This window comes from Mobula birostris, chromosome 21 (assembly GCF_030028105.1).
Source record: "Mobula birostris isolate sMobBir1 chromosome 21, sMobBir1.hap1, whole genome shotgun sequence".
Taxonomy (NCBI): domain Eukaryota; kingdom Metazoa; phylum Chordata; class Chondrichthyes; order Myliobatiformes; family Myliobatidae; genus Mobula; species Mobula birostris.
In genome coordinates this window covers 32,690,016-32,704,355 of record NC_092390.1, presented here as the reverse complement: position 1 = coordinate 32,704,355, position 14,340 = coordinate 32,690,016, and the positions used below count along the sequence as shown (strand labels likewise).

Sequence of the window (14,340 nt, the reverse complement as noted above, 5' to 3'; positions counted from 1 at the left end):
ACCAAACCCAACGATATTCTTTATTTCACCAATGACATTTTCGTCCGTGACGTCAGAAGCGAGGATGTTTGTGCAATGTTCAATTCCAATTAAAACTCCTCAGAAAATGAAACACCCCTGTGTCTGTCTGCTGCGGATCTAGATCACATTCAGGCAATGGCTGATAAGAAGTACTGCGCATTCACACCAAATAGGCAGCAGTCAATTATCACCTCCGAAAATGAAGTCAACTACCTTGTGTTCTATAGCTACCACAATATCAACATCTTGGAAGGGCAATAAATGTTAGGACAAGCTATCATTACGATGGTATAAATCACAAAAACGAGAAGGTCTGCAGATGCTGGAAATCCAGTGCAACACGCACAAAATGCTGGAGAACTCAGCAGGAAGGTCTCGACCCAAAACGTTGGCTGTTTACTCTTTTCCATAGATGCTCCCTGGCCTGAGTTCCTCCAGCATTTCGTGTGTGTTATGTACCTTCAAGAGCTTGCCAACATTATATGGCTTTATATGATATGATATACAGGTTTCCCCCGCCATCCGAAGGTAGAGCGTTCCTATGAAACAGTTGGTAAGCCGGAATGTCGTAAAGCGAAGAAGCAATTACCATTTATTTATATGGGAAAATTTTGTGAGCGTTCGCAGACCCAAAAATAACCTACCAAATCATGCCAAATAACACATAAAACCTAAAATAACAGTAACATATAGTAAAAGCAGGAATGATATGATAAATACACAGCCTATATAAAGTAGAAATACTTTTCTACAATCATTGCCTGAACTGTTCTCCATAGCGAAAATCTCACGCAAGCGCTCTTGGCAAAAACACAGCGCAAGCTCTCTTCAGTAGCCTTTAAGCTACGAAGCTGCCAAATCATACCAAATAACACGTAAAAATACACAGCCTATATAAGGTAGAAATAACGTATGTACAGTGTAGTATCACTTACGGGAATCAGGAAGACAGTGCAGAGCACACTGATGATGGTGTGTTAGGCTGAGTCGTCAGAGGTTGGGGTGGTGCAGTAGCCCCCACCCCCTGGGCTGCCGATTGATACCAATTCGCGGAGAATGCAGGGGTACAGCGGTAGCCGGGAGGCACACAGCACATCTTTAAGAAAAAAAACGAAATAAACATGCTAATTAATTAGGTGCTGCCCGGCACATAATTGTTGATCCAGATCAGAGGCGATTGCCGATTGCATCGTCTCTGATCTGGGCCGATAATTACGTGCCGGACAGCACCTAATTAATTAGCATGTTTATTTCGGCTTTTTTCTTAAAGATGTGCTGTGTGCCTCCCGGCTACCACTGCATTCTCTGCAAATCGGTATCCGTCCGCGGCCTGGGGGTTGGGGTGGTGGGACACTGGGGTGTCATCTCGTCGTCTGTTTCCATTAGGGCAGGCAGCTCATCTTCTTCTATCTCTGCCCGCCTCAATGTCAAAGGTCGAGGTTCATCGGCTGCTGTGGCTGATGTGGAAGGCTTGAAAAATGACAGTATGCTTGACTGCTGAGCCTCGCACATTTTTCTATCATACAGTTCTTTGTAAGGACACAAACCATTTTGTAAATATGCCCTAAACCGACGTACCCTTTCAAAATTAAAGTCGTACTTTATCATTACTCATTCGGTTTCGATTGTTATCCTTTCCTCTTCCAATTGCATCAGCTCTTCATCTATCAGTTCTTGGTCATGGGATGCCAAAACCTCTTCGACATCATCTTCATCAACTTCCACAAGCCAAACTCACTTCGTCCTTACTTGGTTCACCACGATCAAAACGCTTAATTATGTCTAGTTTTATGCTAAGTGTAACACTCTTACGAGCTCTTTTAGGCTTTTCTGATACCTTAGAACTCATCTTGCTAATGACTGCTCACAGGCACGTGTTTAAGCAATGCCGGCAAGAATGCCGTTCTGAATCCGGAGGAGAGCAGCTGCTCGGGGCGTGCGCTGCCTTTTTTCGCACGCTGCTTTTTATCACGCTTTTTTTTCACGCGCTGCCTTTTTTCGTGACAGTGAAAACGCCTTCTGTTAGCGAAAACAGGGAACTAATGTAGGTCTTTCGTAACAGTGAGGTTTCGTATAGTGAACGTTCGAAAAGCGGGGGACACCTGTATAGCAGTTTCTTCATCTTCGAGCAGAGGAGGTTATTGGGGTCTCCCTACCTTCTGTGCAAGACCTCTTTCAGAGTCGATGCCTCCAGAAGACACGGTACATCATTAAAGACCCCTCACACCCTCTCCATGAACTGTTTGTTCTTCTGCCATCAGGCAAACGTTACAGGAGCATCAAAACTAAAACCACAAGGCTACTAAACAGCTTCCTCCCACAGGCAGTCAGACTGCTAAATAGCTGCTCCACCTGACTCTGCTTTGGACACTTTTAACTTGCACTGGACACTTATAACTGATTTTAACTGACATGTGGCTGTTGTGTTTTACTATTTATTGTTATGTTTATTATTTAGTGTTGCGTTTGTTATGTTATGATTGCACTGCCCCTGAGAAACGCTGTCTCATTCTGCCCTGCAGAGCTGATGTATGGTTAGAATGACAATAAAGTTTTTTGAATCTTGAATCATGAAAACATTTACTGCACATGTTCCTCTACCAACGTTAAGCATTTCCCACTCTACAGAAATCACTGAAAGAAGTTTTAGTACAAGCTATTTATCTCTGTCACCCTTTCAAAACACAATGATTATGAAAATTTCTCATCAAGTATTTGAGTGCATTGGAATTCAAATAAAATAAAATTATGCACAGGATTCAAATAAAATAAAATTACACACAGGATTAATGCTAATGGATAAAAATAATGCACAGAAGAAGCAGTAAAAACTGCACAGCAGTGTTTTTTATCCAAATTCTGTCACTGCAGTCAAAGTGAAACTCAAGTCTTACAAAGTTTGGTTATGAATAATGCCACTATGTTTGGAATCGTGTTATATAATAAAGCTCTCCTTGGTTGAAGTTTACTCAGCAAGAAGTGATAGCTCTGGGGGAACGTGGTCAAACTCACTTCATTTGATTTTTTTAAAGCCAGACCCTAGTTTCAGAGTGACTTGGTGTGACTCAGTTGGGCACTGTAATCTTTTTTTCTCCAAAGTCTAACTTTTGCACAGCATGTGAATATAATAAGTTTTAGTGATAATCTGGTACTTCATGGCAATGGTATAGTTTCAACATGTTCCATCATTTCAGGATATACTGAATGAAATGAATTTAAATATGACAGTCATGGTGGGAACTGAACTTCAGTCCTGTGTTATAAACATCAGACATTCTGGAGATCAAAATCAGAATCAGGTTTAATATCACCGGCATATGTCATGAAATTCGTTAACTTAGTTGCAGCAGTACAATGCAATACCTGAAAAATATAGAGGAAAAAAATAAATATATTACAATATATATATGTGTGTGTGTGTGTGTGTGTGTGTGTGTGTGTGTGTGTGTTAAATCATTAAATTAAAAGTAGTAAAAAAAAAGAAAAGTAATAAAAAAGTGAGGTAGCGTTCATGGGTTCAATGTCCATTTAGGAATTGGATGGCAGAGGGAAAGAAACTGTTCTTGAATCACTGAGTGTGTGCCTTCATGCTTCTGTATCTCTTTCCTGACGGTAATAATGAGAAAATGGGCCTACCCTGGATGATGGGGGTCCTTAATAATGGAAGCTGCCTTTCTGAGGCACCGCTCCTTGTACATGTCTTGGATAGTACCCGTGATGGAGCTGACTAATTTTACAACTTTCTGCAGCTCACTTGAATCCTGCGTTGTAGCCCCCCCCCCCCACCCACCCACACCAGACGGTGATGCAGCAAGTCAGAATGCTCTCCACGGTACATCTATAGAAGTTTTTGAGTGTTTCAGGCGACAAACCAGATCCTCTCAAATCCTAATGATATACAGCCGCTGCCTTGCTTTTTTTTAAATAGCCGCATTGATATGTTGGGACCAAGTCAGATCCTCAGGGATGTTGACACCCAGGAACTTGAAATTGCTCACTTCTCCACTTCTGATCCCTCCGTAAGGATTGCTTTGTGTTGCCTCGTCTTACCCTTTCTGAAGTCGACAATCAGCTCTTTGGTCCAACCTTTGCACAACATGTGAATCGAAAACGGTTTAGTGACCACCTGATACTTCATGGCAATGTTATAGCATCAACATCTTCCATCATTTCAGAATATACTGAATATTCTGGAGATGTTGGAAAGCTTGAGCAGCACACTCTGAGTGTGACGCTATTACAGCTCGAGGCACTGGAGCTCACAGAGATAAATTCCGGTGTCCTCTATAAGAAGTTTGTACGTCCTTCCCGTGAGCGTGTGGGTTTCCTCCGGGGACTCCGGTTTCCTCGCACCAGAGTTCGTTGGTTAACTGGTCTTTGTAAATTGTACTGTAATTAGGCTAGGGTTAAATAGGTGTGTCGCTGGACGGCGTGACTTGTTGGGCTGGGGGGCCTGTTCCACACTGTATCTCTAAATAAAGAAAGAAAGAAATGCAGGAGGAACTCAGCAGGTCATGGAGGAGAATAAACAGCCAATGTTTTGGGCTGAGACACTTCATCAGGACTGGAAAGGAAGGGACAGAAGGCAGAGTAAGATGGTGAGGGGACAGCAAAGAATGCAAGCTCGCTAGTGATAGGTGAAACCAGGTGAGGGGGACGGTGGGAGGGGGAGAAAGGGAGGTATCAAGTAAGAAGCAGTTCTGGCCTCGGCATTACTTAACAAGTAATTTGTGTGCAACATTTTCGTCATACCAGAGACAAGCCTACACTTGAATCTATTCTAATATCAATCTATTGAACATTGAGAAATAAGTAAAGATATAAATGACCTTCATCCCTCAGTGCACAACTGTAAATAGCAACGCATAATGTCAACCACCTCCTGCAGAGAGTTAGATCAAGGAGCTATGGAGACTCTCTTTAAGCAGAATAAACGTTATATAACAATATTATCTACAGTAATATATTTGCTGTACACTTTTTTCCAATCCATGTTGATAGCATCGTGTATTGCTCATCTCACAGTACAGAAGTCATTGTGTAGCTGTTAACCAAGACCAAGCTGTGTATGGAGGGACAGTGTTTAGATCTACTTATTCAGCTTTGTTCTTGTTCAAGTTTTTGATGAATTTGTGATGCAGCATATCAGTGATTCAATACATTAGAAGGCACGTGAACGGTTTGGACTGTAGCTAACAGATAATAATTTGCTAACAGATATATTGGGGAAGTTGCTATGGTTACCTCTTGCCTGAAAGGAAAATTATTTAATTTAGTTTTAATTTCTGTAGAACAGTAGATCTGAAGGCAGTGATACATTCATACAGGAGGAAGGATGACAAATTCAGGAATGAGAAAGGAACAGATTGATAGGCAAATGTAGCTGGAACAAGGCTACAGTGCAAAATAAACATTAATGTGGAAAAGTAGAGCAAGTGAACAGTGTCAGTGCTGTAGACGACATGTAATTCTTCATCAATGAATATTAATTAAAGGTTAATTTAATTAATTAAGGTGGTAAATGCAGGCTCTTTTTTAACATTTAAGAATAAATTGGACAGGTACATGGATGGGAGGTGTATGGAGGGATATGGTCCGTGTGCAGGTCAGTGGGACTAGGCAGAAAATGGTTTGGCACAGCCAAGAAGGGCCAAAAGGCCTGTTTCTGTGCTGTAGTTTCTATGGTTTCCATGGTTGTGAAACAATAAGAATATAAGCAATACAATACGTCCCTGAAAATAGGGAACAAAGACATCAATTTAACTACAAGATAAGCAAACAGGAGAAACTAAAACCAAAAGTGCAATTGTTTACACTTCTGACAATGACATGTTGCAACAGCGAGCAGCAAGTTTCAGCTAAAAACACATCACCCAACTTTTCTTTTGCTCCAACCTGTGTCAAGTTTGAAATGCATTATCTCCTAATCTAAATAATTGCTCTTCAAGATACCAAAAAAAATGTTAGTAATGGTTTCTCATTCAAACATTTATTTTTTCACTGAATTGGAAGCTTGTAAAGACTAAATGTCTCCTAGTCACTGCTTCCTGATTTACCTCTTATTTCAACCTTGAAAATGTCCTGCAACCTGATATTTTGATTAAAATTGTGTTCTCCAAACATCTGATCCCCAAGAGCAAAATACACATTCACTTCACTGAACAGTAGCCAGTTTCAACAAGCGGTTTAACAGAAGGCTGGAAAATGATTAATAACTAAAACGAAGAAACCACTGCAGCTAGAGAATTGCATTAGAGACTTAACAGTTCTTCATAACTTCAATCAACAAGACAATGAACACTTGCAGATTTTGAATACTGCTTATACAAGCTGTCAACATACAGTTTTGGATATTAAAGATATCACTGTTAGCATCAGAGAGTGATCCTGAGGTCGATTTTGTTGAAAGTTGGAGCAAGCAAGAGACCACTAGACACAGAGGCAGAATTAGGCCACTCTGCCCATTGAGTCAGTTCCACCATTCCATCATGGTTGATTTATTATCCCTCACGACACCATTCTCCTGCTCTCTCCCGCTAACCTTCAATGCCCTTTCTAATCAAGAACCTCTAAACCTCCACTTTAATAAACCCAATGACTTGACCTCGACAGCTGTCTGTAAAAATGAATTCCATAACCACTCTTTGGGTGAAGAAATTCCTCCTCATCTCTGTTCTAAAAGGAATCCTTCTATTCTGAGGCTGCACCCTCTGGTTCTAGATTCCTCCACCTAAGTCATGCTCTTTTCTCGCTGCTGCCATCAGGTAGAAGGTACAAGTGCTTCAGGACTCGCACCACCAGGTTCAACAACAGTTACTGCCCCTCAACCATCAGGCTCTTGAACAAAAAGGGATAACTACACTCACTTATTTTATCTTGTTTCATGTTCGTTATTTATTGCTATTTATTTATTATCAGCATTTGCACAGCCTGTTTACAGCTTACAATTCCTGATGTTTACAGTTTAACAGATCCTGATTGCAGTTACTGTTCTATAGATTTGCTAAGTATGCCCACAGGAAAAAGAATCTCTGGGTTGTATGTGGTGACATGTATGTACTCTGATAATAAATTCAACCTTGAACTTTGCCTTGTTACATTGTTCCATTTCACCACTGAACTAGTTCTTTTTAAGAGTGGAGCTACTATGAAGCTGTTCAATTTACTGTGACAATACGCTCCAGTTTACTTCAAGCTCAGTACTCAAATTGCAGTATGCAGGTCACACCAGCGTTTCTACATGCTCGATGGCTAAAATCAAGCCAGAGTGGGGTACTTTCTCTGAAGCACACAGTAGATTGGTTCTATACTCAGCATCTGCTAAAAGAGGTCTGCTACCAACGGAAACCTCCTCCTTGCCTACCCCCACGCCCCCCCCAAACCATTGCCAACATCACTAAATCTTTTCAGGGTTAAAGGGAGCCTGTCAATTTGATTTTATGATTAATGTTCCTAATTATTTCACATTAAGTGATTATCAAGCTTCTTTTTACCACCTTAAAACTTTTAGAAAAACTGTTATAGACAATAGACAATAGGGGCAGGAGTAGGCCATTCGGCCCTTCGAGCCAGCACTGCCATTCACTGTGATCATGGCTGATCATCCGCAATCAGTACCCTGTTCCTGCCTTCTCCCCATATCCCTTAACTCCACTATCTTTAAGAGCTCTATCTAACTCTCAACTGAAAGCATCCAGAGAATTGGTCTCTACTGCCTTCTGGGGCAGAGCATTCCACAGATCCACAACCCTGTGTGAAAAAGTTTTTCCTCAACTCCGTTCTAAATGGCCTACCCCCTATTCTTAAGCTGTGCCCTCTGGTTCTGGACTCCCCCAACATCAGGAACATGTTTCCTGCCTCTAGCGTGTCCAATCCCTTAATAATCTTATATGTTTCAATCAGATCCCCTCTCATCCTTCTAAATTTCAGTGTATACAAGCCCAGTCACTCCAATCTTTCAACATATGACAGTCCCGCCATCCCGGGAATTAACCTCGTGAACCTACGCTGCACTCCCTCAACAGCAAGAATGTCCTTCCTCAAATTTGGAGACCAAAACTGCACACAATACTCCAGGTGTGGTCTCACCACAGCCCTGTACAACTGCAGAAGGACCTCTTTGCTCCTATACTCAACTCCCCTTGTTATGAAGGCCAACATGCCATTAGCTTTCTTCACTGCCTGCTGTACCTGCATGCTTACTTTCAGTGACTGATGAACAAGGACACCTAGATCTCATTGTACTTCCCCTTTTCCTAACTTGACACCATTCAGATAGTAATCTGCCTTCCTGTTCTTACCACCAAAGTGGATAACCTCACATTTATCAACATTAAACTTCATCTGCCATGCATCTGCCCACTCACCCAACCTGTCCAAGTCACCCTGCATTCTCATAACATCCTCCTCACATTTCACACTGCCACCCAGCTTTGTGTCATCTGCAAATTTGCTAATGTTACTTTTAATCCCTTCATCTAAATCATTAATGTATATTGTAAACAGCTGCGGTCCCAGCACCGAGCCTTGCGGTACCCCACTGGTCACCGCCTGCCATCCTGAAAAGGACCCGTTAATCCCTACTCTTTGTTTCCTGTCTGCCAACAAATTTTCTATCCATGTCAGTACCCTACCCCCAAAACCATGTGCTCCAATGTTGCCCGCTAATCTCCGATGTGGGACCTTATCAAACGCTTTCTGAAAATCCAAGTACACTACATCCACCGGCTCTCCCTTATCCATTTTCATAGTTACATCCTCAAAAAATTCCAGAAGATTAGTCAAGCATGATTTCCCCTTCGTAAATCCATGCTGACTCGGACCGATCTTGTTACTGCTATCCAAATGTACCACTATTTCATCTTTTATAATTGACTCCAGCATCTTCCCCACCACTCATGTCAAGCTAACTGGTTCTGTTTTCTCTCTCCCTCCTCTCTTAAAAAGTGGGATAACATTAGCTACCCTCCAATCCACAGGAACCGATCCTGAATCTATAGAACATCGGAAAATGATTACCAATGCGTCCACAATTTCTAGAGCCACCTCCTTAAGTACCCTGGGATGCAGTCCATCAGGCCCTGGGGATTTATCAGCCTTCAGTCCCATCAGTCTATCCAACACCATTTCCTGCCTAATGTGGATTTCCTTCAGTTCCTTCTTTACCCTGGGTCCTCTGGCCACTGTTACATCTGGGAGATTGCTTCTTTGCATCATCTGAGTCACCACAGAACAGTTGAAAGTGATCACACCAGTGCTCTCAAGTAGCATTGCATGATCTAAAGGGTGATGAATTAGTCAAGATTAGTCAAAAAACCACCCAGTTTTATACATGAAGTGATAAGTGAGAGTCAAGATTTATAACCAAATTTTATGTACTTACCGATACTGATGTCCCCTGGTAACACGCCCAGCTTCTGTGCCATTTTTTGGATCACTCTCTCCATTTCTGGGCCTGTTTTGAACACTTCCACCTCGTGTAGGGCCGCTCCGTTGTTTTCCACCAGCCTCACAAACTTCTGGCAGGAATCAAAGAAGCGCAGCAGCCCGTCGTCGACCTCCCACTGGCCGGTGGCATTGTCCCGCAAGCCCAGGTGCCTCTCCAGACCTCGGATGAAGGATTGGGTGCTGTTGACACACCGGTGTTTGGAGCTGGTCAGGAACTTGACCCTGTTCTCGAGGTAATTTTGCGGGGCCAGGAGACGGGGGAAGCCGGCGGCCAGCCTCTCGGCTAGCTGGGCCATCTCGGAGACTCCAAGCTGGTGGAGGCGGCCGTCCATCCGCTCGTGGTACCACATGTCCCAGGCGGCCAGGGCCTGCACCAGGTCGAGGCCGGTGTCCCCCAGCTCCTTCACCAGCTGGTGCATCTCCAGCATGCGGGGCACATTCTTCCTGGTGGGGTAGCGGGTGCCGTGCCGGATCAGGCCGTTCAGCTGCAGCTGGGTGCAGTGAGCCGGGGGCAGCCAGGAACCCTCGGCCCGGCCCACGTCCCGGTACCGCGACTTGGTGCCGTAATGCTCAGCCCAGGCCGACCGGCCGGTGGAGGCGCCGGAGAGCCGCAAGCAAACCCACACAATCAGCAGCGCTCGCCGGAGAACCCGCGGGCCCCGGCCGGAGAATTCGCACCGGAATCCGGCCCACCGAATCAGCATGGTTCACGCGTCGGTCCTCCCGATACCGGCCCCGCACCGGTCCTCCGATCGCGGTGGCCGGCGCCGCCGCAACACGAAACAACCAGAGAGGATGAAAAGGTTCGCCCGAGACTGACGGTGGCTCCGGGATAGAGGCTGTTACTGCACTGCTACAAACCTACGTTACGATAACGCCAATGGAGTGAATGGGACTGCGTTATTGCAGAGGTGCCGAGCCCAAATGGGAATAGGAAGATGCTCCGTTTCTGGGTTACAGTGAGGCGTGCAGGGACACCGGGTTACAGTGAGACAAATATTTAGATGTACCCGGTAGCATCGGAACATAAAGAAATAACCGAGTTATAAACACGAAGAGATTCTGCAGATGCTGGAAATCCAAAGCAAAATGCTAGGGGAACTCAGCAGGTCAAGAGCATCTGGAGGGGAATAAGCAGTCGACATTTCGGTCGGAGTCCCTTTATCAGGACCCGATACAGTACTGAGTTACACTGAGATATATAGAGACACCAGGTTACAGAGAGATAGTGACATTGGGACATGAACAAACACTGAGTTACACTGATAGAGTCATAGAAAAGTACAGCGTAGAAACAGGCCCTTCAGCCCGTCTAGTCTACGCTGAGTCATTTAAACTGACTACTCCCATCGACCTGCACCGGGACCCTAGCCTTCCATACCCCTGTCATCCCTGTACCTATCCACACTTTTCTCAAATGTTCAAATCGAACTCGAGTTTACATTTCACCCACGATCTCTAGTTGTAGTGCATTCAATCTCAGTGGAAAAAAGCCTGCTTGCATTTTCCCTATCTGTAACACTCATAATTTTGTATAGCTCTATCAAATCTCCTCTCAGTCTTCTACATTCCAAGCAATAATGCCCTAACTTCAATCTTTCCTTATAACTCAGATCTTCCAGACCCATCAACATCCCATCCCACTTTCCCTCTCTTATGTTATTTCCTTGCCCACCTATCACCTCCCTCTGGTGCTCCTCCACTCCCCCCCCCTTTTTTGCTTGCATGACCTTCTGTCTCTTACACCAATCAACTTCCTAGCTCTTTGCTTCATCCCTCCCCCTCCAAGTTTCACCTATGCCTGGCATTTCTCTCTCCCCTCCCCACTCCCAAACTTTCAAATCTACTCCTCAGTTTTTTTTTGCCAGTCCTGCCAAAGGGTTTCGGCCTGAAATGTCAACTCTGCTTTTTTCCATAGAACTATCGTCCAATCCTATAGTACCTGACCTGTTGCTAAAGGTGATGTAAATACTCTGCCAGGGCCTGGCAATTTCTGCACTTGCCTCCCCCACCAGGTCTGGGGGAACACCCTGTCTGGTCTTGGGGATTTGTCCACCCTAATTTGCCTCAAGACAGCAAACACCTCCTTCTCTGTAATCTGTATAGAGTCTATGAAGGTGTTTCTTTGCCTCATTTCTATAGATTCTGTGTCTATCTCCATAGTAAATACAGATGCAAAAAATTTATGATCTTCCCCATCCCTTTTGGCTCCACGCGTAGATTACCATTCTGATCTTCCAGAGGACCAATTTTGTCCCTTGTTCTTAATTTAATCCCTTTTATTCTTAACATATCTCTTAGGATTCTCCTTCACCTTATCTGTTAAGGCAAGTTCATGGCTTCTTTTACCTTCCTGATTTCTTCCTGAAGTATTCTCTGACATTTCTTATATTCCTTAAGCAATTCATTTGTTCCTGCCTGTCTATACCTGCAATGCACCTTCCTTTTTTTCTTAACCAGGGCCTCGATATCTCTTGAAAACCAAGGCTCCCTACACCTGATATCTTTACCTTTTATTCTGACGGGCACATACAAACTTTGTACTCTCAAAAATACACTTTTGAGGCCTCCCACTTACTAAGTGCACCTTTGCCAGAAAACAGCCTGTCTCAATCTGTAGTTACCAGATCAAAATTCGCCTTTCTCCAATTTAGAATATCAATCTGTGGAGCAGATCTATCTTTTTGCATACTTGCTTTGAAACTAATGGCATTGTGAGCACTAGATGCAAAGTGTTCCTCTACACAAACTTCTGCCACCTTCCCTGTCTCATTCCCTAACAGCAGATCAAGCATCACACACTCTCTTGTTGGGACTTCTATGTAGTGATTAAGAAAACTTTCCTGAATACATTTGACAAACTCTATCCCATCTAGTCCTTTTACAGTATGGGAATCCCAGTCAATGTTTGGAAAGTTAAAATCACCTACTATAACAACCTTATGTTTCTTGCAACAGTTTGCAATGTCTCCACAAACTTGTTCCTCTAAATCCCTCAGACTGTTGGGTGGTTTGTCTCATACCCCCATTAACATGGTGATACCTTTTTTATTACTCACTTCCACCCATAATGCCTCTCGAGACGAGTTTTCCAGTCTGTCCTGACTGAGCACCCCTCCTCCTTTAATCCCTCCCACTGTGTCATGTCTAAAACAAGAGAACCCCGGAATATCAAGCTGTCAGTCCTGCCACTCCTGCAACCAAATCTCACTTATGGCTACAGTGTCATAATTCCAAGTGTTGATCTATGCCCTGAACTCATCTGCCTTTTCTACGATACTTCTTGCTTTGAAACATTAGCAGCTCAGGACGTTGGTTGCTCAATGCTCAACCTTTTGATTCCTGACTTTGTCTGAGGTCTTAACAACACCTGTCTCCACAACCTCTCCTCTAGGTGTTCTGGCACTCTGGTTCCCATCTTTGCAACTCTAGTTTAGACACCCCTCCCCCCCCCCATTTACCCTCCCACTTAAGAATGCTGAGGACTCGATCCAAGATATCCCAGACCTGGCACCCAGGAGGCAACATACCATTCAGGAAGCTCATTCTTGTTCTCAGAACCTTTTTTTTTCACCAGACCAAAAAATTCCCTATCACAACAGCTCGCCTCTTCTCCCCACTTTGCTTCAGAGTCACAGAGCTAGATTCAGTGCCAGAGACCTGACCTCTGCTAGGTCATTTCTCCCCCCTTGCCCAATAGTATCCAAGAGAGGGATGGCCACAGGGTACTATGCACTGGATTTTTAATCCCTTTCCCCTTCCTGACTGTCACCCAATTTCCTGTGTCCTTCACCTGATGTGTAGCTACCTCTGTTAATGTCCTATCTATCACTCACTCAGCCTCTTGAATGATCTGGTGTTCCTCCATTTCCAGTTCCAACTTCTTAACATGGAGTGGTATGAGCTGCAGTTGCAGCTGGATACACTTCTCGGAGGTGTAGTCATCAGGGACACTAAGACTGACCATTGCTCAAAGCACCAAACTGCGGTAACTCACTGCCTTTTCTACTTAATTGCTGGACCCAAGTGAACTACATCTTCTCAGGTTTTCGATCTCTCACTGGGCGTTGCTCGAAGCTGCAAACTGGTGTGAGTCGCTACCTTTTCTACTCAATCAGCGAACCTGAGTGAACTACATCTTCTCAAGCTTCCAGTCTCCAACTTGCCACTGCTCAAAGCTCAAGATGTACAGAGACACCAGGTTACAGTGAGATAAATGTACTTGGTTTTGAAATGAATTGACTTTATTACTTACGTCCTTCATATACACGAGTAAAAATCTTTACGTTACATCTCTGTCTAAATGTGCAATGTGCAAATTATAAATAGTATGTACAACAGAACAGTCAATATAACATAGAAATACAATTGTGTTAGCATGAATTAATCAGTCTGATGGTCTGGTGGAAGAAGCTGTCCCGGAGCCTGTTGGTCCTGGCTTTTATGCTGCGGTACCATTTCCTGGATGGTAGCAGCTGGAACAGTTTGTGGTTGGGGTGACTCAGGTCCCCAATGACCCTCCAGGCCCTTTTTAACACTTATCTTCATAAATGTCCTGAATAGTTGGAAGTTCACATCTACAGATGCGCTGGGCTGTCCGCACCACTCTCTGCAGAATCCTGCAATTGAGGGAAGTACAGTTCCCAGACCAGGCAGTGATGCAGCTAGTTAGGATGCTCTCAGTTGTGCCCCTGTAGAAAGTCCTTCGGATTTGGGAGCCCATTCCAAACTTCTTCAACCGTCTGAGATGAAAGAGGCATTGTGCTTTTTCCACCACACAGCCAGTGTGTACAGACCACGTGAGATTCTCAGTGATGTTTCTGCCAAGGAACTCAAAGCTATTCACCCTCTCAACCCCAGATCCATTGATGT

The 14,340-nt window shown here is 44.0% G+C and overlaps 1 protein-coding gene across 3 annotated transcripts in view; it reads right to left on the bottom strand.

Moving 5' to 3' along the window:
• LOC140185701 (multiple inositol polyphosphate phosphatase 1-like) overlaps positions 1 to 10,622 on the bottom strand; it is an 81,552-nt gene extending 70,930 nt beyond the window's left edge. For all 3 annotated transcript variants that reach the window (XR_011882697.1, XM_072239245.1, XM_072239247.1), the window contains exon 1: positions 9,404 to 10,622. Coding sequence is in view for 2 of the 3 variants with exons in the window: in XM_072239245.1 (XP_072095346.1) it covers positions 9,404 to 10,172 (769 nt within the window). In the remaining variant the exon portion in view is untranslated. The remainder of the gene's footprint in view (positions 1 to 9,403) is intronic.
• Positions 10,623 to 14,340: the final 3,718 nt, after the last annotated feature.